Raw genomic sequence first — 26,495 nt, 5'->3', positions numbered from 1 at the left:
AGAACTTCCAGGATCAGCGGCTACTGGGCTGGTCTGGAGCCCTGGCCAGGCAGGCCTTGCTGGAGGTAAGAAGAGGCTCTGCTCTGTGAGGGAGGGATAGGGCTGAGCTGAGCGACAGTGTAAGACAGGAGGGCGGGGCTAACCACGGGAAACAGCGGCTTTTGCCAGAATCTCTGAAGTGCAGAACGTTCTATGGGACAGTTCTGGGCAGTGAGAGATTAACAGGGAACCCCTCTTTGTGGAAGGGAACCCCCACCCAGAGCGGGGCCTACCCCTGGGTGAGCTCACTGTCTGAGCGGCAGATAGTTCTCTCCCCTCCCACTTGTCTCCCCCAGGCCCGCCTCTGGTGGTTTAATGAAAGACACAAAACAGAATGAAGGCAGGTTTAGAAAATAAAGTTTGTTGGGATCTTGAACATTTTGGATAAACTAACAAAAAATATGAGCACACATTCAGGTCGTGGTGATAATGAGGAGTAACGTCATCTTATTTAGTTCCTGTGACATAACACATACAGCTGCTCGGTTATCGGTGCCGACCGGGGAGGGGGTGTCAGGAGGTTACCGGGTCTCCAGGAGGGAGCAGGGCTGCTCCAGACAGGCTGCCCTGAAACCGGAGGGCTGAGATCAAGGTCTCTTATGTGTTGCTCCGACTTAATAATTAGGCGTGTGACTATCTGAGCTCTTGAACGTCGAGCAGTAACGCAGCTTGTGGCCCGTGCTTTGTCCGCGAGCGTACTGAGGTTACACGGCAGTGGGGCTGCAAGCAAGCGAGTCAGCACACAGGTGTTTGGCCACAGCGACTAGTAAATACGGATTTTTGCAGCAGGGACGCGATCGTGTTGTGGTGTCAGTAAGAGGGCTAGAGGAGCAGGGAGAGAATAATCTGTTGACAGGTCTGAAAAAATTTGGCATGCATGGGAATTTTTTAAAATAAAAGAAAGGAAAAGGTGCGGATGAGTTTTTCCTAGTAGTGATCACAGTGCATCGACAGCCGGGGTGCAGGGCGGCCCGGGGCCTTCACACAGTTCTGTCGGTCCCTGAGTGCTTCCTCACCACTTTACCTGCGTTCACCTGGTCCACCGCCAGCGTCTCCACCTCGGGCGGGGCCTGCGGCGGGGTCACGTGGTGGATGCGGTGCGCCACGCCCACGTGCGCCTTGTGCGGCTTCTCGCGGGCGGGGCTGTGCTGCTCGCCTGCGCTGCGGTCCGAGGCGATGGGCGGGATGACAAGGGGCCGCTCCTTGATGAGGTGGACCTCGGCCGACTCCCTGGCCAGCAGGAACGGCGTGGGGTCGGGCATGGCGTCCACCGGCTCCCGCAGAAGGAGTTTCCGGCTCTCGGCCCCGAATCGGTAGACCTCCTCGAACTCGGGGTGCAGCGGGGCCGAGAGGCTCTTCTTCATACGGCGGCGGGGCGTCTCGGGCAGCTTGTCCTTGGGCGGGGCCGGCTTGTAGCTAGCCAGCACCGGGCTGCCTGATGGGCTGCCGTCCGAGGTCCCGCTGGAGCTCAGGAGCTTCCTCTTGGTGGCGTGCAGCTGGGAGGTCAGGTAGGCGATGGTGCTGGCGCGCTGCTCCAGCTCGCTGGTCAGCATACCCAGCTTGTGGCTCTTCACCTTCAGCTCCTCCAGGTACTTCTTCTCCCTCTCCTTGATGGTGTTCTCCAGCACCGCGATCATCGCGTTCTTCTGCTCCAGCTCTTTCAGCAGCTCGTTGTTCTCCTCTTCCTTCAGCTTCAGCTGAGCCTCCAGGTCTTCACATCTTTTCTTGAGTTCACTGCTTCTACAAGATCCGTCTCCTAGAAGGTCAAGCCGAGGGAGCAGAGTAAGAACCCTCCGAGCAGGGTGGCCAGGCCCTGGGGGGGCAGGGAGACCTTCTCTGTGCAGGGAAGGGAGGATGCTAGGCCTGCTTCACCTCCCATGGCGCGGGGATGGTGGATGGGGTGCGCCTGCCCAAGATGGGGCACCACAGGCCACAGGGAAGGCAGGTCCTCTCCCCTTAGGAAAGCTGGTTGGGGCGGGGGAGATAGATCAGGTAGTCTTTGGAGCACCATCAAGCTCCATTCCCTGGCCTACTTCATAGAGGATGTCCCCAAATTTCAAAAATGCTGATGTTATTAAAAGGGGCAATTTTAGAGTATTAGGCCTTTCCAAAGGCTTAGGATTAAACTGTTAGCAGGGCCATCTGTCTGCTCCATTCAAAGCACAGTTGGGAAAGACCAAATTGCACTTTCTCCATGTCTAAAGCACAAAAGCTCTGAAGTCGAGCAGACAAGATGCCAGGGTGCCACCCTTCCTCAGACATGGGTCCCCACTCAGCATCTCTCAAGAGAGTGGCGTCCTGGGCCTAAGCTCAGGCCCTTTCTCGGTCCTCGGCCTGCCCCTAATACCACAGAGGCTATGGCCATTTTGCACCCCCCACCCCAGGGTGTGCCGGTCATAACCAGCCCCTAAGCAAGACTCTCCCTGGGCTGAGTTCGTGCCCATGCAGGGCGGCTGAATTGGGTGGGTAGTTCATGAAGGCAGGAGGCCCTGGTGATCAGGCTGAACTAGCATTTGTGTTACTGTAAAGCAGTGATTTCCACCACCTGAGGCCCACCTGCCAGGCTTGCACTCTGCCTCCACATGAGAGGCAGTGGTTACTATGAGGCCCAGATGAGGGGCTGGGTTGGTGGGCAGGTGGGCTTGGGACTTACGGCTAAGAACCACGCCTGGAGGACCACGTATGGGGCAAGAATGGTGTTTCTTCAGATTAACCTGGGCCCAGACGGAACCAGGAGTGAGGACGGACTGATTTTGGTGACATGAATGGCAAGGATGTGGGCCAGGGTCCCCAACAGGAGGTGGATATCCTGTCTCCTGAATCCCTTGGAGGCCCAGTTCCTGGCCCCAGGTCTGTGGAGGGAGCACCTGGCATCCCTCCCCCGTCTCCAGGCCCCCCTCTATCACACACGGAAAGGGGTCCTGGCTCCTGGAAGACTAGATAGAGTGATACAAATGGAAAGTCACTGCTTGATGGTGCACTCCGACTCAGGGAAACCATCCTAGTGTTTCACAAGGAAATGGACACATTCGTGATTAATAACCTCCAGTGTGAAGCTTGTTTCAAAAAAACTGTCTTGGGAGTTCCTGATGTGGCTCAGTGGGTTAAGAACCCATGGGTGGACTAGTATCCATGAGGATGCAGGTTTGGTCCCTGGCCTTGCTCAGTGAGTTAAGGATCCAGCATTGCCATGAGCTGTGGTGTAAGTCGTAGACACAGCTCTGATTTGACCTCTAGCCTGGAAACTTCCCTATGGTGTGGGTGCGGCTGTAAATTTTAAAAAAGAAACGAAAAGGTCATCTTGACTCAAATGCGGTTTCTGCACTTTCTAAATCCTCACACTGAACTGGGAAGCAAGATATTTGGGACAGGCCACAGAGGCCCTGGTTTCTAGCTCCTCTGCCCCAGCTGCCATCAGGCCAATATCTGTGGGAGTCCCTGATGATTTTGGTTTCAAGGGAGCATTTCTGACTGGAGTCTAGGGAAAGGTGTTCAGTGGTTCTTGGGGGGCCATCCAGCAATTTGCTCCCTCGCTCAACCAGTATGTAGGGAGCATGTGCTTGGTGCCGGGTCCTGTGCTGAGCTTGACAGACACAGAGGAGGCAGGACCCTGCTCCCTCTCCCCTTTCTTCCCAGTTTAAATTACATGTGTTTCTTGATTACAGAAGGAACGCACAGCCACTGTAAAAAATCAGAAAACCCAAAAAAGCATATAATAGGCATTCCAAATACAGATGTCAGTCAAAAGAAAATAAAAGCACTTGTCCCTCCCATGCCCTCTCCCACTGTCCAAGCTGCCCTCCCAGCTTTTCTCAAGAGGGCCCAGGGCACACGTGCGACTTTTCACAGCAAGTGTGTTTTCTTCTTTGTGTGTAATCAGTGAAAACAGATGGTGCCAACATGGGCCACAACAGGAAACACCACCAGCTTCTGGGGAGGGAGTTCTTACCTGTCTGATCCGAACTTTTGAGTGTCAGCTCGTACGTTAAATCTAAAAAGGAGATCATATACATTAATTTTGTGTGATTATGGTATATTTCAAAATCTTCATCAGCTCTAAAAATGCAGAACCAATTCCCATGATCAGCCTGTGAGTCCTGCCCAAATAGAGCAAAGTCTGGCAACATTAGAGCCAAGTATGAGGACAGCAGAAACCATCAGTGGCCACTGCCCTTACAGAGGTTCAGCGGGAACCCCTCTTTTCCCTAATACACATCCCAACAGCTACGACTGGCAAGCAGTTTGCTCTGTGGATTACATTTTGGTAAATTTTAAATTCTAACCATTGTATTTAGATCCTTCAAGTCCTCAGTAGGCTAAGAACTGGCTTTACAGCTTTATGCTTGATGCATGTGGATTTGGCAGAGAGGATGATGTAAGGCATTCAAATGGACTCCAGTGATGATGGGTTAACCAGAGAGAGGAAAGAAAATCCCCCTTCTCACTCACCTGGCACAGCTTTTGAGCCAGCCAGTCTAAAACTGTCTTGATGACAGGTTCTGCTTTGCTCTATAGCCTGGCAGGCCTGGGACTGACCCCCACCCGCCGTCCCTGGAGGTCGCTGGACCTCCGTACCTGTGCAATGTTGCTGCAGCCGCCTGATCTCAGCGTGCAGCCCCTTGAGCGTGCTGGCGTGCTCCCGCTGAAGGAACAGGAGGTTCTTCTGTGCACTGTGCAACTGGTTCTCCAGGTTTGTGGCTGCCATGCTGACATCCAGATGACCTGCGGGGAGACAAAGACCCTGGTGGCTGTGCCTGACAGTGAGGGTCACAAGGGGGTAGGCTGGAAGAGGACGCTGCCTGCTGCCTGCCCTCCTTGGCTTTTTGGGGTGGAGGGCAGTGTGAGGCCCTGCTCTGGATGCAGAGGGAATACATAGAGTCCAGGGCTCCCAACTCTAAATCCTAGCCTCTCCATAGGCTACCCAACTTCAACAGACAGAGGCCAAAATCACTCCCAAAAGACTTCCGAAGAGGTGAAGCACCGGCTGTCTCCTTGGAAAAACTGGATGCCTGGGTAGTTGTATCTAGAGCTGCCAGGCCAGGAGTAGGGGGAAGACAAGGGGGGAGTTTCAGAGCGACCCCTGCACTTCACAGAGTTGACAGCCCCCCAAATCCTTTTCTGGGGAATTTCATGAGAGTGATCTCTCAGGGCCACAAGGTGACTGAAGGCGTCTGGAGTCTGTCCGCAGACCCCGTCCCCGCCCCCCTCCACTGAGGCCTCCATCATCAGTCATCAGCTACTCACTCGGGGCCTCAGCCTCCCGGCCTTTACTGTAACTCGAGAAATGTGGTGAAGGCAATCGGCCTTTCTGGAAAAGCTACCAGAGTAATTCAAGATGCCTGGCGCAGCACTGAAAAATGCTAAGGATGAAATGTGGATTACTTGCCTATAAATTATTCTTGTGAGTACAGAGCTCAGCGTGCTTTTTCCTAATCTGCTAGATCAACGAGTGCCCCCAGAGGAAAAGCCACTTCTCAGAGGGCTTCCAGTGGGGATGTGGCAAGGCAGCAGGATGCTCGAGGGTCTGCTCTGGAGGTGACACATGCCTGGCAACACCAGTCATACTCTTATCTGTAAGCACGACAATATTTACACCCCAGCTCTGGAGCTAAGAATAGTGTATACCTAGAACCCAGGATACACATTTTCGTTCACACAAGAAAGCAGCTCCAGTGGGAAGTGAAGATGCAGAGAAGGACAGAGAATGCACCAGACAAAGCCTGAGAGGGCTCTACACTGACATGTCCTGGGAAGGACATTCCCCTTGGGGAGAAGCTGATGAGAGAGACCCGAGACGAAGAGGAAGCAGAAAGCATGGTTTTTGGTGGGAGTGTTCACTGCATCTTATCACAGGAAGTGCTTTGGCAAAGTATCTGCAGCCTTAGGATTTATCTTCCTTCTGGCTTAGCAATTCCAGTTCTAGGAATCCACCAGAGGGAAATAATTACTCCTGTGTGAGAAGATATAGCTGTGAAGATGGTCACTGAAGTGCAGTTTAAGTCAGAAAAGATGAAGCAAACTCAGAATCCAACAGGAGGAACGACCTGAATAAATAGTCATTTCTATGGAAGGAAGATCAGATTTCCTCAGGCCTTGAACTCTATCTAAATAAAATCTGGCTGCAGATAGTGCCAGAGCTCCCATCAACCAGAGCTTCCCTTGGGGGAGCTAAGAGCAGCCTTTCCGCAGGAGCAGGAAAGTTTCCCACAACTGGAATTGTTTCTCTGCTGTAGCTACAAGCTCATTCTAACTGGAAACCCACGGTGCCTGAGGCCCCCAAACTGTAAGGTCAGCACATGGCCTTGGGAGGATGCTGACCTAACAAAGGAGCCAGCTTGGAGCAAAGCAAGCCCAGAGCCTGAACCATGAAGGGCGGCAGAGTGTCTGAAAGCTGAACAGCCTCAGTTGGAGGCAAAGATAGGACCTTTTGGTAGAGATGCGTATGTTTACTTTCATTCAGCAACCCTGGGTCGGTCTGGCATCAATTCCTTGGATCTACAATGGGCTCTGCAAGTGGCAACTCTAGAAGAGACACCTTGCCTTTTACTTTAGGACAGAGCCAAACCTGCACTCCTTTTGGGGGTTTGCCATTGGTGAGAAAGAACAACTTACACCTGTTCCAGGACTTGGTCTGGAAAGGTAAAGAACGGACCTGGGCACATGGTGGACTCCAGCATCTACCACCTCGTCCTAGTGACCCTACTTGGAAAACAGTTCTCAAATCCACTTGCTTTTCTCTGTCTCTACACCTAAGCCACATCACCCCTCACCTGAATGCCTGCAGAAACCTCCTTCTGGCCTCTCTTGCTTCCTCAATTCCATCTCCACATAGTAGCAGAGTGGTTTTAACAGAACCTTCCACGGGGCCCACTGCCGAGTCAGGCTGGTTCAGGGGGTCCCAAGACCAGCCCCTATGCCCTTGGTGCCAGCTGGTCCTCTGCTGGGCCTCGCTCTTTTCTTACCTTGGGCCCCTCTGCCCAGAACACTCCTCTCAGGTCCTCCCTTTGGCCTACCTTTCCTGTGAGCTGATATCTACATGTCCCTTACTTCTTGGCACAAGGTCACAGGTCACCAGCTCTGGCCCCCAGGCTGAGTGAAGTCATGTACTCTGGTACCTCACCGCTTGCCCACAATTCTAGTTAACTGCCTCCCATCTCCATGCACAAACCGCAGGCATCTTACTGCTGTGTCACACAGTGCCTGGCTCCCAGGAGGCCCTCGGTCATCACTTGCTAAACCAGTGGCCCCAGTGCCAGGCTGTGGAGTGTGGGTGTGACATCAGGGGAGCTCAAGGCTTTCAGGGCTGAAAAGCCTTTTTTTCCATGGGCTTCTGACATAACTTACAGGCCTGCCTTGCTCAAAGAAAGCATGACATATTAAAATTGCAAAAAACGTTTCATCCAGCACCAATAGTACAAAATGAGGTGTTCCCAAACCCAGAAATAAGTATTTGCTTCTATGATCTGCCATAGGGGCGGGGTGGGGGGAGTGGAAGCGTGGCCACAGCAGGCACCCCAGTCCCCTCACAGTGTGGTATTAAATTTTATTTGTAACAAATTTAATATGATTTAAATAAATAGTCACATTCTAACTGCCTTGATGAGTCAGTGACTTGAATTGTACTAAATCTGTAATTCATTATTAATTCACCATCATAAGAGAGTACCCTTGAAGCTTCCCATTACCGTAGGCAGCAGTCTGGGGAAGGAGGAACACAGGGTGAACAGAAGGGTGTGATCATATAACATTCGAAGCCAGCAAGGGAGCTTCGACGGCTGTGTGTGTGCTCTGATGGTCAGAGGACAAGGGTTTTGCAGCCCTGTGATATTCTGTTTGGATGCTGTTCTCCCTTTCCCCACATTCTTTGCTGACTTAAAAGGCCTGGATGAGGAGATGACATTTGTGGCGGGTATTCTCTGCTTGCTGGATGTATGTGAACCAGACAGGTCCACTCAGGTCTGAGGAAACAAGTCACATCTCCAAATGGGATCCAAATTACATTATTTTCTCATTACCTGAAAAAGATAAACAGGGTCCCTGACTTCCTGAGGACAGAGTTGCTGCTCCTTAAAAGAAGGTGATGCTTGGAGTTCCCACTGTGTCCCAGTGAGCTAAGAATCCGAATATAGCGGCTACAGTCACTGTGGAGGTGAGAGTTTGATCTCCAGCCCAGTACAGTAGGTTAAAGGATCTGGCATTGCTGCAGCTGTGGTGTAGGTCTCAGCTGCAGCTTGGATTCGGTCCCTGGCCTGGGAACTTCCATATGCCATGAGTACAGCCATACAAAAAGAAAAAGGTGGTGATGCTTTAATTACGTATCCTTGGCTACTGATAATGTGGAATCACTGTAATGACTTAATCTTCCCAAGAAGCTGATGTGAACGAAGCATCCTGTTTAGGCCAAGGAGACACAGCTGAGAGATGCAGCTCATTTGCAGGAATGGAGTTGGTCCTAGGAATCTTAATTCAGAATGTCTAAGACACTATGGAAGTCAGAAACGTGAAGGAGCATTTGTGACCCCTACCTAAAAGGGTCAGCATGATGGATGAAGGTAAAATGCAGGCATCTGCTGCAGATGAATAATGTGTCCTGCTTGAGTAAAGGCACTCAGCCCAGCTCAGCCGTGTCAGCCAGTAATGGAGGGTGACATTCATAAAGCTTGGCTGCAAAACGCTGCACTTTCTGTGTCAAAAGGGCACATGCTACACATTGTGGGCTCTTTGTATTGCAGCTTTTTGTCTCCAGGCAATCCCATTTTGTTTCTCAGCATTACTAAGAGCCAAAGGCAATTTTACAGTTATTTGCTCAGTCAAAGGTGGCGTGGCCTAGACGTGGGCCCTCTTTTTCCCTTGGAGACACAGCCCTCACTGCGGAGGATGGGGTTTGGCAGCCAGAGGGCAAGCCTGCCCCAGCCAATGGGGACACTGCCTGCTTTCTTCCCACAGAACTTTAGCAGAAACAAAGGGAATGGGCATCTCAGAGTGAGACCACCTGTGGAACAGGTTACCTTGACCTTGATCAGGAGGTTAGGCCACATCCACAGTTTCTCCTGTGGCAAACTCACTAGGAGTTAAATTTCTGTGAATTTACTCTTTATATGTTCAGCAAGTTAACAGATTCTAGAGAGATGGGCATCTGGCCAAGACAGTTTCCAGGAGCTGGGAGGGGTACTAACATCCGCTCGTGGTGATAACAAGCTCTTAATGACGGTTCTGAGAGACGTGAGGACCCCGACCACACTGGATCTGCTCTATATCAGCAGGAGGACAAGTGGCCTGTCAGCAGTTCATGCCCAGTTCTCATCCTAATTCAAAAGTAATGTCCTTTCCTCCCTTTCAGGCCTCAATGTACAAATGATGACATCATGATGTTATTTATGGACCATCTCCACTTGCACAGGCAGAGTGCTTTCCCACCACTTACATCATTTTTGATTGTTTGTTTTTATAACACCCCTGTGAGGAAAAACAGGAATATCCTACCCACAAGCGAACACATAAATCAAGAAATGCTGCATCTGAGCCTTGTAGCAGCTCCTAGCCCTCAAGTCCTATGGGTGAGAATCTTGAAGGTGGATTTCAGTTTCATGCAGAAATTCAGATGCTCTCCAAAAAACCTACATCAAACCAGTAATGCTCTGAAACGGGGGTGGTGGGGGGAGTAGGCACCGTCCATTGCAAGAGACTCTTGGCCCAGGAAGAGCTGCAGCGTCCCCCAGCGGATTACCAAGCCAGGGTGCTGTGACCTGCCTGGACCAACACTGCTCTTGGAGGCAGGACCCACGGCTCCTTATGCTCCCAGTGAGTCAGTCAACAACTGAAAAGGCTCTGCTGACCATCCAAGATGGCTAAAAGACTCACCGACGGGTCTTGCTTTTATTAGCAGCAGTTTTCCAGGCAGTTGGGTGAGGGCATGTGGGCCCAGCCAGCGCCTTCCTGAAGCAGCTGGGCTGGCTCAGGGAGAAGGAACGAGGCACCAGTGCATGGCTTGTATGTCCCCATCCTGGGACCTGGCAGGTGCCCAGGCCAAGAGCCAGGGCCACACTCTCTTGTCCTCTCCAAGGCCAGGCTAACAGAGCCCTCTGGGGGCTGAGTCAGCACTAAGGCTACACCCAGGCCAAAAGCAGTGCCTCAGCTCGGCCACCAATGGCCAGAAACAGTTGTGACTTACAGCAGGGAGGAACCAAGCCAGACTCATCTTTCCCCCTTTGGAACACGTCCCTTTCTTTTTCTCTGACACTCTCCTAAGCACACACAGATCGTGTCTACATCCTCATCTGCAGACACAGCCCTGATGGTATTGCACATCCCTCGGATGCTCTTGGGACCAAGCCCCATGGCCCCAGAGGCCCTGCCTGCTTGCTGCCCCTCCCCAGCCTTGCCCCACACCCCCTGCACTCTGTCACATTACCCTCCCAACACGGCTTCTTGCACATCTCTTCCCTCTGTCCGCAGTGCTCCTGGCAAACCACCTCCCACCCTGCTGCCTAATCAGCTCCCATTCTTCCTTCATGTCTCAACCCACGTGTTACGGTACGGGCTTCAGATAATTCTATATGGCTTCCTGATGGTGCTGAGTGGAGATCTCAACAAGAATTACATGGCATTAATCAAAAAGCACTGCAGCAGCACTGATTTGAACATGACCTCATCCCATAATTTCTTCACATGCCTGGAGCAATATTTTAAAGTACCCCTGGACCACATTTCTTAGACTGAAAGAAATGGAATATCTTTGATAGGAAAGGGTCTCACGGTTTAGAAAGGAAATTTCTTTGTTTCTGGGCAATCAAAAGTAGACTTATCTTTTCGCTCAACACACAGCTGGTGGGAATAGGGTAATGATTTTTAGAATCTGAAAAAAAATAGCACACCAGTACTCACATGGTGCTGCGAATTAGTTATAACAAGCTATTTTAGACTCTAGTCATGAATAAGTTATAACCCATTCACATTTGGTTCTCACGCCACAGAGGATCAGAGCGTATGGAGTTGTGCTGCTCCTAGCGCGTGCTCTGCGGAGCCTGGGGCCCGGCTGGCTCTGCACAGACTGTGGCGTCAGAGCGCCTGGTGCACAAGGACCTCTGTGGCTTTTTCATGGGAACTTTCAGTGCCTCCCTGGTGTCCTTCAGCCAAAAGCACTGTCATGGAGAAAATGAAAGTTGGCCAGAGGACAGAGGTGGCAAGTGCAATGATTAAATGTAAGAGGAGAAGAGATGGTACACAGCAGGACAGTGGTGTCCTAAGTAGATCCATGGATGCAGGAAATGCTGAGGGTGGAAGAGACCTTCAAAATCAACGATTCTACTGTCACTTTATTTCAAGATTAAGAACCTGTGGCCCACAGAAGATTTGCTTATTATTAGCACAGTGGGGTAAAAGGGAGCAGAACGGCCAGTCTTGAGGTGCCAGACTGTGTTTGGGGTTAAATCTGTTTTTTTTGTTTGTTTGTTTTGTTTTTTTTTTTTGTCTTTTTGCTATTTTTGGGGGCCACTCCTGTGGCATATGGAGGTTTCCAGGCTAGGGGTCTAATCGGAGCTGTAGCCGCCGGCCTTCGCCAGAGCCACAGCAACGCGGGATCCGAGCCTCATCTGCAATCTACACCACAACTCACGGCAACGCCGGATCGTTAACCCACTGAGCAAGAGCAGGGACCGAACCCGCAACCTCATGGTTCCTAGTCGGATTCGTTAACCGCTGCGCCACGATGGGAACTCCATGGGGTTAAATCTGAACCCTATCTTGTCACCTAAACCTAAACCACCATGATATGTAACTCATAGAGTTGTTTTAAGGGCTAAATGCAGTCACTTACGGGGTCTGGCATGTAGTAAGTGCTCAGTAAATGTTAGCTATATTATTTATTTTTAGCTATATTATTGTATGTAAATATCAGTCAATATATAAATATATCTCCAAGTTGTTTACTTAGTCCCACACTAGTGTACATAGCCTGAACATCACCTAAGTGTGGAAGTGAGCTAGCAAAGGATTCCAGTAACTTCCAAAGAAGGAAACATAAAAGCAAACAGAAGCATTTTCTGCTGACCTTTATCTTCCAGTTTCACTGGAGAGGAGCCATTCAGGGAAGTAAATAATGAGAGTCAGGCAGAACCAGGCACCCTAAGGGACAATAAAACCTCCTTACTACTTTGAAACAATCTATAGTACTCTCTATAAGAAGCTAAAAAAATGTCCAAGGCTAATTAGGCCATCAACTCTCAATCCAAAATACTGCTTTTAGGAAAAAGACACTTATCGTCTCTGAAAAATGAATCCTGACTTATTCTGAATTCACAATCCTGGATAAAGAAACTGTTTTAAGCAGTACGACCCTGTTATTTCTACTTGTATGTGTATTTAAGAAATTCAACTGGGAAGTTGTTTGAGAATCCCCAAGAGTTAGGGCACCAAGAAAAATGACAAAATTTTAAGGAAGAGTAAGCACACTACAATCACTCCAGAAATATTTCAGTAAAAAGAATGAACACCATTGGAAGAAAAAACAAACAAACACTGAAAACAAAAGGTGCAATTAATTTTTTAAAGTGACAAGAAAATCTTATTTATTATCACTCTTAAAGAATCAGGATAATTTTTAGAATGCAACAGGAAGTCAACACCTTAGCACAGGAGCTCGGGCTCCGATTCGGACTTGGCCACATTTGAGTTGCGGCCTGCGCCCTCACCTTTTTCTGCCATAACATGAGGCACAATAGCAGCACCTACAGAACATAGTAGTTGGGGATAAAGTGAGATATCTTAGATAAAACACTTAGCATACCTCTGGTATATTGTGATAAGGTGGTAACAATTAAATTTGCACTTATTTGAATGCGAAAACTGGGTGGAGGTGTTTGGTGGGGTTCTGTTCTCTGTCTGGGTAGGCAGAATGCATCATCTTTTAAGAGATGGTCTCTAAAAGCGAACTCCAGTAGAAAAGGTGAGCCATTTCAACTGATTTTGCAAGATAACCACCTTACAAAGTGGTTGCCAGTGTCTGCCAATGAGGGGTTAGTATGGTAATCTAAACTAGGATATCATTAAAAATGATAATGTAGATATGTATTTAATGACAAGTAAATACATGTATAATAGGTTAAATCAATAGTATATTAAAAGCTGTATATATCATATTTTTGTAGATATAAGTAGAGAAAATACAAATATTTCTCAATTTGTTATATATACAAATATATATAACAAAGCATTAAAAGCATTTATCTCTAGATGGTAGGTTATGAGTGATTTTTACTTAAAAAAATTCCATTTTGGGGAGTTCCCATCATGGTGCAGTGGTTAATGAATCCGACTAGGTTGCGGGTTTGGTCCCTGCCCTTGCTCAGTGGGTTAAGGATCCGGCGTGGCCATGAGCTGTGGTGTAGGTTACAGACGCAGCTCGGATCTGGAGTTGCTGTGGCTCTGGCGAAGGCCAGCGGCTACAGATCTGATTAGACCCCTGGCCTGGGAACCTCCATATGCCTTGGGTGCGGCCCTAGAAAAGACCAAAAAAAAAAAAAAATCCATTTTGGTAATATCTAAAGCTTCTATAATTATGAACATATAATAATTTATAGTCAGAAAAAAATTATAAAGCAATTTCACTTAAAAAGTATAACCGCTAGCAAAGTGGTATTATATGTTTTAACTATATTGTTCTAGGATAGTCTTAGGTTGCTTTACCAGAACCAAGAAGAATTAAGGAGAAGGCAATTTTTATAGTAGCAACAATTTAGTGTCCCTGAGATATGCAGAAAGTGATCATGATAGGACTCAAGTACCTCCCCACCCCCAGGCATTATACATTCCTGCAATTCTCTGACATTATCCATCATAAAATATAAGGCCCATCAACAATTCTTTAGACACTGACAGCCATTTCTTTCTGAAAGAATGTACAGCCTAACATTAAAGTTGTAATAGATGTGATTAGAGGGATCGGCAATTAGATGGGGAAATACGATACATGGTTGTCTGGGAAGTCTGCAGTCACTGGAGGCCTACGTGATGGATTTATGAACCGTGTTTCTCTGCAGTCTGATTACCTCATACTCCAAGAGTTTCTACTTGGCTTCTATTTAAAAACCATGTCAAGTGTCTGTACACTGGTAGGGGCTCAGCCCTTCTGTGCAGAAACATCTCAGGAAGAAAGCAAGTCTGTTTCAGGCTGCCTAAAGTTGCTTCTAAGTGGACTGCGCTGGCCACAGTGGACAAATGTATGAGCTCCCACAGTCTGATATCATAGAGTGCCTTTTGGGAGTGCCTGGGGCCTCCTGGAAAACTGGGTGACTTCATGGCCCAAATGCCTGTACCCTGTGGCAGACCCCAGGAGGCAGGAGTGCCAGCACCCCATCTCCTAGTTGGGAGGGGCTGCTGTCCAGGCATAGGGCCAGTATGCAGCTGGCTTGGAACTTCCTACTTCAGGGAAGTTACTTCTAGGGAAGAAGGTAGCCAAGTGGCTGATGGGGCTGCGGTGGCTCTGCTCAGCCCTTCCTGTTCTCCCTGCATCCTCCTCCTGCCCTTTCTGGGTGGCCTCCAGATGACAGCCCTCTGGGATCACCCAATGGCTTCATTTCAGCAGCTAGAGCGGAAAATATTTGCAACTAAATGGAGATGCCATTTGTGAGCTTCTAACAAGCTTGTCATTTACCAAGATGATCCTGAGCCAACAAGTTAGGAACATATAAATCTCACAACTTACCACACCAACAGTTCTACCTAGTGATACTTTCCTTTAAATGGAAAGCAAAAGCAGCAGGTCATACCTGATTAGTGTTTCCATTTCTACACCTGACTGTGATTACTGCAGATTTTAACTGTCTGCTGGTTGATAGCTAAAAGGTACGGTGACCCAAATGCCAAGCTGTCTTTTCACACTAATGAAAAAGGAGCTACTTCGTAAATCTTCGTGCTTCATGCTAATCCTTCTGAGGCTGAGAAGACACATTTACTTGCTTTAAAAATCTCTCTATGGTGTGCCAAACAGGTGAGCCATTTTAACTGGCTTAACTGATGGGGCTTCTTTTATCCATTTTGTAGGCCTGACTCATTATTGCATAAGTTTTAAGGAAAGAAAGATATTAACTGAAGCTCTATACACTTTAACCATAATTTCCCTTTATTACTTACAATAAACTAAGCAAGTCAACTGTTTCATTAGTGCTAATAGAACATATTTAGCTGTCTTTACTGGGCATCTAAGAAGATGATCACTTAGAAAAGACTCTACCTTTGTGATACAGTAGAAGGAGCTCTGCCTAGGCCCAGCCATGTCATCCTGGACAGCATTGTAATTTAGTTAGGCAATCAAGTGGAAACAAATAACCTCCTCTGACTTGCCCTTCTACAAGATGGGCCCATACAAGTAATTTCAGAGGACTTTAAACAGGGAGGATAGAAGAGACCTTTGGAATTGTTAAAACAGTCCAACGACAATCAATTCACTGACCAAAAGGCACCAGGGCCAAGCATTCCATTTTAGCAATTACATATCCTCTGGTGATCACTCATAAAATAACTTCATGGGATTTTTTTTTTTTAACCTAGGAGTAACATCTTGAGCACAAATATTTCTAAAAGAAGACACACTTACTCTTTTAAAAAGGCATTTACCTAGATCTTCATTTGCTATAGCTTTTTTGACGGCTGTGGCATGTCCACCTGAGGCTACTAGCCCTCTTGATCTTCCATCTACTGCTCTGAGAGTCCCAACATAGATTATCCACTTCTTAAAAAGCTTCCTTTCTGTGAGCTTCCTGTGCTGTGTAGAATAAATGAGGCATGTTTACTGATGACATTTCAGGCTGACTCCCATAAAGTTCTTTCTACTCACAGTGATTCTTTATTGTGTCAGGGAGCGAGAGAATTCCCAGAATCCTATATTCTAGTTCTTTAGTAAGTTGTGCATTAAGCTCCTGGGGAGGAGAACTCCACACCAAACACTGATCCATTAAGAAGGTCTGGCATTGAAAATGAACAGGCAACAATGAGATCTGGATGAAGCTGACGAGCATGAGAATAAGGCAAGGTACTCAGGTGCTATGCATGTAATTCAGGATTTGTCTTTGCAATCAGATTTGGGTCATATTAGATAAATGAGCCCTCAGTATATTAGCCCCACAGAAATAAATGAAAACATAAAATTAGAGGTAGGGCAACTGTAGTTAGTAGATTATCTGTCATTGTGAGAGGAGAGCAGAAGAAATTGGGGAAAGAAAACAACCCCTGCATCTTATACTCTTTTGGATTTTTCAGAGAGTGGGATGCAATTCAGTATTTTGTGATTCTTCACTGTCCTTGACGTTGACACTATTTTTCTTTTGCACTTTTGTCACTTTTTCCATTTGTACAATGGTCTTTGTTTTCCTCTCATGTTTGACCTCATGCTCTCACAATGGGATTAATTATAATCTTCCATTCATGACACTCTTTTAGGGCCCACATTAATTTACCTTTAAAAATAAGCGTACCGGGGGGTGGGGGGATATGCTTGGGCTGTGGGATGGAAATCCTGTGAAATCAGATTGTTATGATCATTATACAACTACAGATGTGATAAATTCATTTGAGTAATAAAAAAAAAAAAGAAAAAAAATAAGCGTACCATGTGGCCACAGTTTTGGAACTTGGCAATTTTGGTTTAGGGCACCCAGATTTTCCATTTGAAGTCCAAAATTCTTGGGTTGGGTGTTTCAGCTTCTTCTGGTTGATCCATCTCTGGTGACTTTACTGGTCAGCTGGGAGCACACGGAATTTGTTTTTCCTCCCATTTTTCATAATGGGAAGGATGGTACCTCAGATCACATGGGGCACTCTTCTTGCTGGTTGTGGGAGGATGTGAAGCAGCTCCCATCTGAGTGAAACAGCTGTGATGTGCGTGCCCAACGATGCTTTTCAGCTGGCTTTCCCCTCCTCTTCTAGGGTGTGACCCCTGCAATTTAAAGTGGGCTTGCTGATGGTGATGGTGCTGGGTTGACAGTCTGTTCCATCTCCCCCAGCTCTACCCTGCACAGCATCTGGGTTGGTCTAAGGCACCTGGGTCTTAGGTTGTTATAGCATTTATCACTATTTAAAATTAGATCATTTACTGATCTTTCTTACAGAATTAGGATGTAAGCTCCATGAGAACAAGGGCTTTCTGTCTGTCCCCTGCTATAAAACCGGCACCCAGACCAAGGAATGCCTCCTGTTAGTAATCTGAGCTGTCCCTTTCAGAAAAGGTCCTCCCTCAAAGAGAATTGGTGGTAATTTCTCCTGACACCCCTCCCATTAGCCGTCCACCCCAGCATTAGGCAGTGTATGACAGAACTTGGAGATTCTTCTCTGCCTGGCATGGGAATAAGGCTGGAGAAGAAGGAGAACTCATTCATGCATGCCTTCGGGAAGCTCGCAAATAAAAAGGCCAGCAAACTATCAAGCCATGTGCAAGTGAAATCAAGTTTAATTTCAGTGGGAGGGACAATGTGGGCTTGTTCAGGACATTCTGCAGATTTTGTGACATTCAGGATCTCACTGGGTGCTGCTTCTTTACACCTGGCAGTTATTTCCGTTAGGGGCTGACAGCGTGAATTCCTGGAGCTGACAGTGGCAACGAGCCCAAGAGGTGGCTCTGCTGTATGTGAACCGGGCTGGGTTCAGGTTTCTGAATTTTTCAGTGGAGGCAGAGATTTAGAAACGCAGGAAATGCTCATGCTGAGCTTTGATGATGCTCCTCCTGGCCCGTGACAGAATGAGAAAAAAGAGGGCAATAGCTTTTTTCCATAAAGCTAACTTTATTCAAAGGATACATCCTTATTTTCATTTTAGAACTTCCTAATTTAAAAAGGCACTCTTCCATGAGTTCTATAAGCCTGGAAACCACTCTAGTCAACAAGAGGTTATGGTGATTGCCAGGAGCTTAGCATCACCGTTGATTTTGTCTTTTATCTTTTGAAGTTTACAAGGCCCCTTATAACAGGCTGGGCAACAAAGCCTCCATTTAAATATGCACTCAAGGTTAAAGATCAAGCCAGCATGTATTCCAAAGGGCTCGCTGTGTACTGAGTCCCGTGCCTGCAGCTTACTGGGGATGTGAGACTCAGCTACCAAAGTACAAAGAAAACAATGTATAATTAAACCCTCATGGGGATGCCAAGTAAGGGGCCGGGACGGGCAACCCGCCACAGCACCTGAGGCTCTTTCTCCCTTACCCGCCTGGCTTCCGTATGAGGCTGTGCACAACCTTGGCAGGTGGGGACTGTGTCCTGATCATTTTAGCGTTCCTGGTACCTTACACACTGCCAGGCACACGGAGGTGACTAATAAGTGTTGAGAGGCTAAGGACTGCAGTTTACCAAGACGGTCTGGCTCTGAAGAGGCAGGGACTGGAGCTGACGCTTAAGGATGGGTAGGGTTTACACACGAAGAGGTAAATGTGAATGAAGTTTCAGAGGTCACAGTGAGACCATTATATTGTCTGACATGGGAAGAACATTCTGGGGAGTGGCAGAAAATAAAGTCAGAAAAGCTAGGGCTGGATTTGAGTTGCTTATTAAAAGCCACTCAGAAAAACCGAGATGGAAGAGAAGAAATGGGGCAAAGTGGAATTTTTGCCCAATGAAGGCAAATGTTCTATCAGAGGGAACTGAGGCTGGGGTGAGGTGGGGGGATGATGCAGGATGAAGGGAAGGGAAGGGCACAGCCACACATCCTGTAGCTCCAGGGAATCGGCGTGAACACAGAACGGCCCTGGACCCAGTGACACACCATTATAAACCCTCTGATGACCAGACATCCTCCTGTTTCACGCAGTAACACACAAGCTCAAGGGGTTACATGACTTCTTTAAAGTTACAGCTAGCAAGTGGCCAGTGGAGCTTCATCCTAAACCAGGATAACTCCGGGTCCTCGCCCTTGGCCATGAACTCTGCTGTTCTCCCCAGGCGAAGATGAAAGGAGTGTACACTCCACACAGGCAGAGCGTCGTTTGCTCCATATTCCACCTGATAAAACTCCTCTTCTGCTCTTTCCTTTCCCATGTTAAATTTTAAGCCTCTCAGGTCTACTTGTTTTTGCTCAGTGAATTCTAGTGCTTATTCTCGAGAATGCTGCTTGTGAAAAAAACTCAGAATAAGAGAAAATGTTTCTTCACTTCTAAAGCTGCAGAAAAGCAGACACTATTCTGGATTAGGCAGCTAGTTCTGTTGAAGAATCACAAGCTTACTCTGCTCTTCAGTGTGGAAACATGTATAAAAATGTGTACTTCTGTTGTATTACCAAACGTATATTTGAAGACATCTGGATTTTAGAGATTGTTGCTGACTCACTTAAAAATGTCACTTTTAATTTCTGAAAGTCTACATTTTCTTTTTTTTCTTTTCTTTTTAGGGCCGCACCCAAGGCATATGGAGGTTCCCAGGCTAGGGGTTGAATCAGAGCTACAGCCACCGGCCTACACCACAGCCACAGCAACACCAAATCCGAGCTGCGTCTTCGACCTACACCACAGCTCACAGCAATTCCGGATCCTTAACCCACTGAGCAAGGCCAGGGATTGAACCCGCAACCTCATGGTTCCCAGTCAGATTCGTTTCTGCTGTACCACAATGGGAATGCCCTTGAAAGTCTGCCTTTTCAGTTGGTGGCCTTGATAATATTATCATCTTAGCAATACGATTTTTTTTTTTTTTTTTTTGTCTTTTTGCCTTTTCTAGGGCCGCTCCCTTGGCACATGGAGGTTCCCGGGCTAGGGGTTGAATCAGAGCTGTAGCCACTGGCCTACGCCAGAGCCACAGCAACATGGGATCTGAGCCGTGTCTGCAACCTACACCACAGCTCATGGCAACGCCGGATCCTTAACCCACTGAGCAAGGGCAGGGATCGAACCTGCAACCTCATGGTTCTTAGTTGGATTCGTTAACCACTGCGCCACGACCGAAACTCCTTAGCAATACAATTTAAAGAGGAAAAAAGACATCCCCTTTTTGAAGACAATTTTTAAGGTTTCCTGGTTAGTTAGAGGGGGGCCTGGAATTTCTCTCTTCATACAGAAGGTTGAGTTCAGTACAGACACTGACTGACACATCCTTTATTCAGATGGAGTTTGAGTCTGCCCATTCAAATCAACAGTTGGCTAACCAGAAGGGGAGGAGAGAGAGGAGGATGGAGTCTCCTTGCTGAGCCAGCCAGGAGTGGTCTAGGTAATTCCCATCAGGTCTTCTGAGGAACAGGCCTGCTTCCGCCATCTGACTAGCCTGCTTGGAATGGTCTCTACGTAAGATTTTTTTTCCCCCTCAGAGAATCCACATAGTTACTGTTCTAAAGCTGATAAAACCTACAGTTAGGTTTTGGGCCAAAGGATACATGGAATTAGTGTATAAATGTCATGACTTGAGACAAGTGCAGGTAATCAGTACTGGAGGGAAAACACCCTGCTGGTGAAGCTCATTTGTGGGGCTGATTGAGTTAGGCAGTGGTGCCCCTGGGGAGACTGGCAGGGACAGGAGATGTGGTGGGCTGTCACAGCCAGGGGACGGTCACTTCTGGCATCTAGTGGGTAGAGGTCAGGGGTGCTGCTAAGCAGCCTAAAATGCACAGGATGGCCCCCAAGACACAGAATGGTCCTGCCTCGAAGGTCACAGTGTTGTGGTTGAGAGACCAGGGATTAGTCAATCTAATCTGAGGCAGGCCTTTCCCCTTTTGACTTGAGGTTTAGTCTGCTCCCCTTTGGTTTCTGGGGTTGCTAGTAAACCGGGGGTGATGGAGCTCTCAGGAGGGACAAGACCAGGCCCCATGCAGGCTCCTTCCTATAACAAAGGGCTAGTGGCCTTGGAGGAAAGGCAGCTGTCAGTGAGTAACTATGATGGGGCCTGTTTGAGAGAGTTTCTGCCCCTTATCTTCAACTCTTGGTGAGGCAGGTGTGCAGAGAGGCACTGCTTCACTCACTTCCCTGTGCCAGGTCAGAATATACACATTTCCTTTCTTTCTCTTGCTTAGAAGAAAGGGGCTGCATGTAATATTTGCCTAAGAATATAATAATTTTCTTCCTGTTACTGGACAGTATGAGATTTTGTTTTTCCTGTTGAATGCTTAAGTGAACTGAGAAATGGAGAGGGTGAATGCAAGAGAATTCTGGAACCCCAAGTGAGCAAGTGCCTCAATGGCTGAAAGTTGCTGCTCTGTTCCACCAGGATTTTCTGGTCTGGTCACCAGGACTTAACCAAAAGATAAAGACGACTCACTATCAAGGACAAAGATTGAGCCCTCCGTGAAAAGGACAGGCCCTACCTAATAACCCCTGCTACAGCCTTATCAGTGGGAACATAACATTCAAAAACAAACCAACAAACCCTCCTTCATCTTTCTCGTCAATGTGCAAGATAAATATTTCTAAAAAACTGGACTTTCTCCCACATGCCACTGAAGGAGAAATACCCTTTACCTGGGTTGATGTGTGTCACAGCTGAAGAGACAAAGGCTAAAATGTCAGGGTATTGTAGGATCCTGGCCTCCTACACTCGTTCATCAGTAGAAAAATCAGATTAGACATTATTAGAAAAAGATGGCGATTCCTCAATTTAAGTTATGACAGTGATGGAACTGTATCTTGGGGAGCCAGTATTTTTACACCGATGTTACACCAAAGATCACGCATTTCTAGGTAGAACATGCAACGTTAAGAGCAACAGCATTGTAATGATACTGGGAATTCTAATTTATATGTGGCAGCAATGAGTGAGCAATGTCACATAAGAAATGCCTCACATAAAAAAAGAAAAAAACTAAAAAAAAAAAAAAAGAAAAAATCTGAAGAGCAAAAGATAATGGATCTCACGTGGATCTAAATTTAACATGCTAAGTGTTGTCAAAGAGGCAATAAAGAGAAAAACTGTAGCAGCAGAGCATCATTATATGCCCCAAATTCCATTTATTAAAAGTGTTCTTTTTCTTTCTCTTTTATTGTAAGCTTTCAGCATCTCAGGCCTGCTCTTCTGTGCTAATCGATGGAATTTCACTGCTCAGTCCTAAGAATCTGGCTAGTAGAAAGAATCTCAAAAAGAGGGGACACTTCTTCCCTCTAGCTCCAGAGGACTAGAGACTTCTTGCTTCAAACTGTTATTTCTGATAAAGTGGTAAGCCGGGATAATCACCAAAGTTTCAGTCTGCTCCAGTGTGGAAACTTGCATAAAAACACAAACTCCTGTTTTCTTATTAACAAAGAAGTCTTTTAAGAGATCTGTGAGATGCCCTCAGAGATTATGGCAAGGAGCTGTAAAATGTAATCTTTCTCCTCTAAAAAGGCTGTTTTCTAACTGGTTGCCTTACTTGATAATTTGTTGTCCTGGTCGTAAGATTTAAAGTAGCATCTGTGATTTTTCTTCCCTGGAGGAATAAATACTTGTAAGATTTTTTTATTTTATTTTTTTGGTTGGTCAGAAGAACGCGATCTTCTTATCTTGCCCCTTCATGCATAAAGGATAAATAAATGATGCATCCCTGGTTTAAACAAAATGAAAAATCCCTATCTTACTTAATCCTTGTCACATCCAAATTCGGCTGGTGGATAATAGACACAAAGGTATGGGACAGACTCATTTACTATAGAGGAAAAGAGAAGAACCGTTTTTTAAAAAGTTTTAAAAGTTAATTACATGTACACATTAATTCAGAACTGTTCCTCCCCCCCTACCCCAGCTTCTTCCTAAATGGGAGAGGTCAGAGTCTGGTTTAACTCAACTGGCCTCGTTACCATCATGCTCCACTTAAATCCTTGTGCAGACAGCATTTATTGGGTTCTCTGTTGTCACTGGAGGCTCTGCTTTGCTCTGGTCCTTGGCCACAGACAGAGTCCTAACTCTGCTGACCCACTTAATACATGTATTGTGATTAACAGTCAACAGCCTAATCTTTGTTATAACAGATAGATCTTCGTTCCTATCGTTGATAAATTATCACTCCCACATTTGCCTTAGTACAAACTTTTTCTTCTTCAAATACAAAGCTCCAATTCATCTAATCTTTTCCATCCACTGTAAGTCTGCTTCTCTTCAGCTGCTTTACCTGCCAGCATGTAATTAAAAACAAAGCAGACATACTGAAAAAAAAAAAAAAAAAAGTCCAAAGCAACTTACTGTAGGTGGATATGACTGGACTTTTTGCTGTGAAACTTGAGTCATGTTTGAGTAATGAAATAAACAGAAACTAAAATGCAGAGCAAGCACAAGAATCAGCCCTTAATGAGTATCTTTCAAAAAAAATAATTTCAGCTGAGAAAAACAAAATCTATTCACCTTTACAACCTGCTGACTCTCAAAAGAATGACATTCCATTTTTAAAAAGAGCTTAAAAAAAAAGACTCCTCTTCTTGCCTTCTTAGAAAAGGATAATTTTCCTCTTGATTAGATGTTTATTATAGAAAATAAAAGCCAAAGGAAGAAATAATTAAGAAGAGTCTTTAAAAATAAAACATTGAATATGAGAGTGCTTTATTACCTGTAAAGCCCCCCCCCCCCCCATGCAAAGTAGCATCAGAATCATCTCGATATCAGGTTGGCCTCTACCTCAGTAAAAATCTTCCAAAGGTTGAGGCAGGTGTCTGGGATGTCATTATGCCCACAACTGCAGAAGCCAGAGTAAGAAATAAAATAGAGTGAACCACAATGCCCTCCAATCCAGTTGCCCCTGGGTCCCTCGGTGCCCCTCTGGGAAGGCCTGTCTCACACCAGTGTGGTATCTCCTGGAGCCATTCCTGCCCAATGGGGAACCAGCTTCTCCCCACACTCCAAAGGAAAGAGCAGCAGTCTCTTCTTTCCACTGGAGGTTCTAATCATAAGCAAAATGCGCTTTTATGTCAGAGTGAAGTTTGTCTTCCCATAAGTATAGGAACTGGGGAAATACTCTAAATACACCAAATCCCTCTGCTACACAACAGATCTTGAATAGCTGAAGACAACGAGGACACATTTGCTTTCCTGCCCAACCTTTCTGCAGGATTAAACATCAAAGCTGGAGACGTGAAAATTGGTGTCATTAAGCTAGCACCTACCTAACTAGTCTGGAACGTTGATCTGAGTCAAACATTTATGGCGCCCTTGGTGTGTGAGGCATATAAAGGTGCCTAGTCTCTGCCCTTTAAGGATACCCAATTCAGTAGATATAATTCATCTCAGTTAATAAACAGTATGCCCATGACGTCTTAACTTTTTATGGCTAACCTTGCTCTAGATAAAAGAAAAAAGGCCCATGCCTTCCCCTGACAGAAATAGGAGAAAATAGCGAATATAATATAAAAGCAAGTGTTTCTTAAAAGCCTTAACATTGCTGTTAACATCAGTATTGCTGCAAGTGCACTCCATCAAATAAGTAATGATGATGTTAAAATGAATTTATCCAATGAATGACAGATGAGAGAGTTAAGGACCTACATGAATGATTTTCTGTCGTTAAATAAAAATAATTCATTTTTAAAAAAAGAATTAACAATAAAAAATCTAATTTCCAAGAAACCTACTGATTAGACTGATATATTTACATGGTGCTACAGTAAAAACCTGATACACAAAAACTATTGTCCAGTACTTTAGATTTTACATATACCCAAACTAAATTTACTGAGTAATTATGACATGATGCAGAGGAATAATAAAAGCTATTTTAAGATTTTCCAGTAGTGTGTACATATATGTAAACACACATAGATAAATCTACATCTCACAAGCCTTAAATCCTTATTCCATAAATATTTCACATAAGGTGAACGTTTAGCTAGAAGAAATACATAAGTTCAAAACATCTTTGGAGATTTAAAAAAAAAAAAGGTCACTTTAAAGGTTAGCATTTTTCTCCATTACAATTCAATGGCAAGAAAATGCAGGGCAATCTTGACTGTGCAAAACAAAAAAATCATTTAATAAAACAATAACAATACTCCTCAAATAAGTATCAAACTTAAAAGTCTTAAAACAGCAATTCTAGCTTTAACACTCTTACAGGTAGGTTTCTGGAAATGCGTACTATATTACCATACTACAGTCTGGCAGCTTGTATTTTGTTGTAAGACTGATTGCTGCACCTAAATTACAGAGCGCGATCATACCTCCTCTTAGGCCACTTCATCATTGGAATAGATCACACTGAATACCAAAGCTTGAAGTTAATACAGGTCAACATGAAAACGTGTTAAATGAACTAGAGTAACTCGCTGTAGCGGACGGCAGCCCAGTAGCCCAGCCTGGAGCTCTGTTGCATATTTGCATTATACTCAGTGTCATGAATCACAAGCAAATCGTTATTTAGGGTAAACTAAAACCTACATCAAAGCGTCAGGAAAGGGCTGTAAAGGTAGAGTACTTACGTAAAGGGTTATCAGGACAGGAGACAATGCAACTTATCTGGGAGAGTCTCTAACATCCACTGGGTGGTAAAAACGCTTTAAAAAGGCGATGTGGATTCCGACGGCCTCCTCCCCACAGCATCCCAGACAAAGCAGGGCCAGGCCCTTGGGCGCTCCTGGTGCACCTGCAATGCGGATCCCTCATCCTACAATCCCACCCCGGGACTGGCAGGAACGGCCCCTAGGCTGCTCTCTTCTCCCCCTTCGGATTGGCTTGGGTGCGCCGTAGGGAGGGACCGCAGCCTGGACTGAAGCCCGAGCAAGGGCATAGCCCGCCCCATAATGGACTGGAAGACCCTGCAGGTAGCCAGCGAGGGGGTCCTTGCGCCTCACTTTTGTCCTTCTTTCAACCTCTTCGTTCTCCTCTTCCGGCGATGTCTCCTCAAAGGGACACCCTTCCCTACCCTCTGAGCGGTGGGGGTGGGATGGGAGCAGCCCTCCCCCTGCAGTGAGGACTTTAAATATTATCTAAATGAGTTCTTGCCCCGACAGGTGCCTCCGGCCCCCGCTGGCGCCCAGAGAGCCTCCTGGCAGGTACCGCCAGGTGAGCGGGGATGGACTCGGTCACACCTCGGGCCCCGCCTCACCTGCGGGCGCGGCAGGCTTGGTCCTTCAGGCAGCTCCCCGCCTCGGCTCGGTCCTCCCGGCGGGCGGCAGCGGGGGCCGGTAGCCCATGGGCGGGGCGGCGGGCGGGGCTGGCTCCCGGCTCCAGCCCTGCCCCGGCCGGGCCGCCGAGGGAGGTCAGTGGGCACCGCCCGCCGAGCGCATCTCGCCGGCTCCCACCCGAGCGCTCGCCGCGGTGCAAGCTGGGAGCGGGGGCCCGGGCGGCGAGGCCTGGCCGCGCTGACCAGGCGGGCTGCCGAGGCGCCGGGGAGACTGCGGGTCTGTGTCTGCGGGAGGGGCGGGGGAAACCGATCGATACTCACTTTGCTAGGAGGGGGCGACGCCCCCCTCCCGAAACTGTGCGGGGCTGGGGTACCGACTGAGGGGAAGGGAGGGTCTGGCGGGTGGGACGCAGGCGCACAGCTCAGGTGCGGCTGCACTGCGGTTGCCCAGGGTAACGCGGGGCCCTGGTAGGGCGGGGGGA

The 26,495-nt window shown here is 47.0% G+C and overlaps 2 protein-coding genes across 36 annotated transcripts in view; one reads left to right on the top strand and one right to left on the bottom strand.

Moving 5' to 3' along the window:
* Window positions 1-379: 379 nt before the first annotated feature.
* CCDC92 (coiled-coil domain containing 92) lies at window positions 380-26,478 on the bottom strand. 13 transcript variants are annotated; one of them, XM_021072230.2, is made up of 7 exons: window positions 25,996-26,478; window positions 25,370-25,533; window positions 16,643-16,969; window positions 15,652-15,799; window positions 4,615-4,761; window positions 3,989-4,030; window positions 380-1,795 (listed from the first exon to the last, which is right to left on the bottom strand). In XM_021072230.2, the coding sequence occupies exons 3-7, from the start codon at window positions 16,643-16,645 to the stop codon at window positions 1,020-1,022; spliced, it is 1,116 nt and encodes a 371-aa protein (XP_020927889.1). In that variant the 5' UTR covers window positions 16,646-16,969; window positions 25,370-25,533; window positions 25,996-26,478; the 3' UTR covers window positions 380-1,019. The 13 variants fall into 13 exon arrangements, with proteins under 13 accessions (XP_020927889.1, XP_084852414.1, XP_084852413.1 ...); XM_084996288.1 differs by lacking the exon at window positions 25,370-25,533 and adding an exon at window positions 12,089-12,162 and having other exon boundaries at window positions 26,335-26,478; XM_084996287.1 differs by lacking the exon at window positions 25,996-26,478 and adding an exon at window positions 12,089-12,162 and having other exon boundaries at window positions 25,370-25,480.
* Window positions 25,634-26,495, top strand: part of ZNF664 (zinc finger protein 664) — a 37,831-nt gene continuing 36,969 nt past the window's right edge. For all 23 annotated transcript variants that reach the window (XR_014827330.1, XR_014827327.1, XR_014827328.1 and 20 more), the window contains exons 1-2: window positions 25,634-25,711; window positions 25,901-26,290. Coding sequence is in view for 12 of the 23 variants with exons in the window: in XM_021072245.2 (XP_020927904.2) it covers window positions 25,691-25,711; window positions 25,901-26,290 (411 nt within the window). In the remaining 11 variants the exon portion in view is untranslated. The remainder of the gene's footprint in view (window positions 25,712-25,900; window positions 26,291-26,495) is intronic.

Source organism: Sus scrofa, chromosome 14 (genome assembly GCF_054392235.1).
Source record: "Sus scrofa isolate SSC_HxYL_T2T_F1_AM1 chromosome 14, Sscrofa_HxYL_maternal_Yorkshire_Landrace_v2.0, whole genome shotgun sequence".
NCBI lineage: Eukaryota > Metazoa > Chordata > Mammalia > Artiodactyla > Suidae > Sus > Sus scrofa.
Note: the sequence above shows the minus strand (reverse complement) of the source record. Positions and strands in the feature narration are given on the sequence as shown.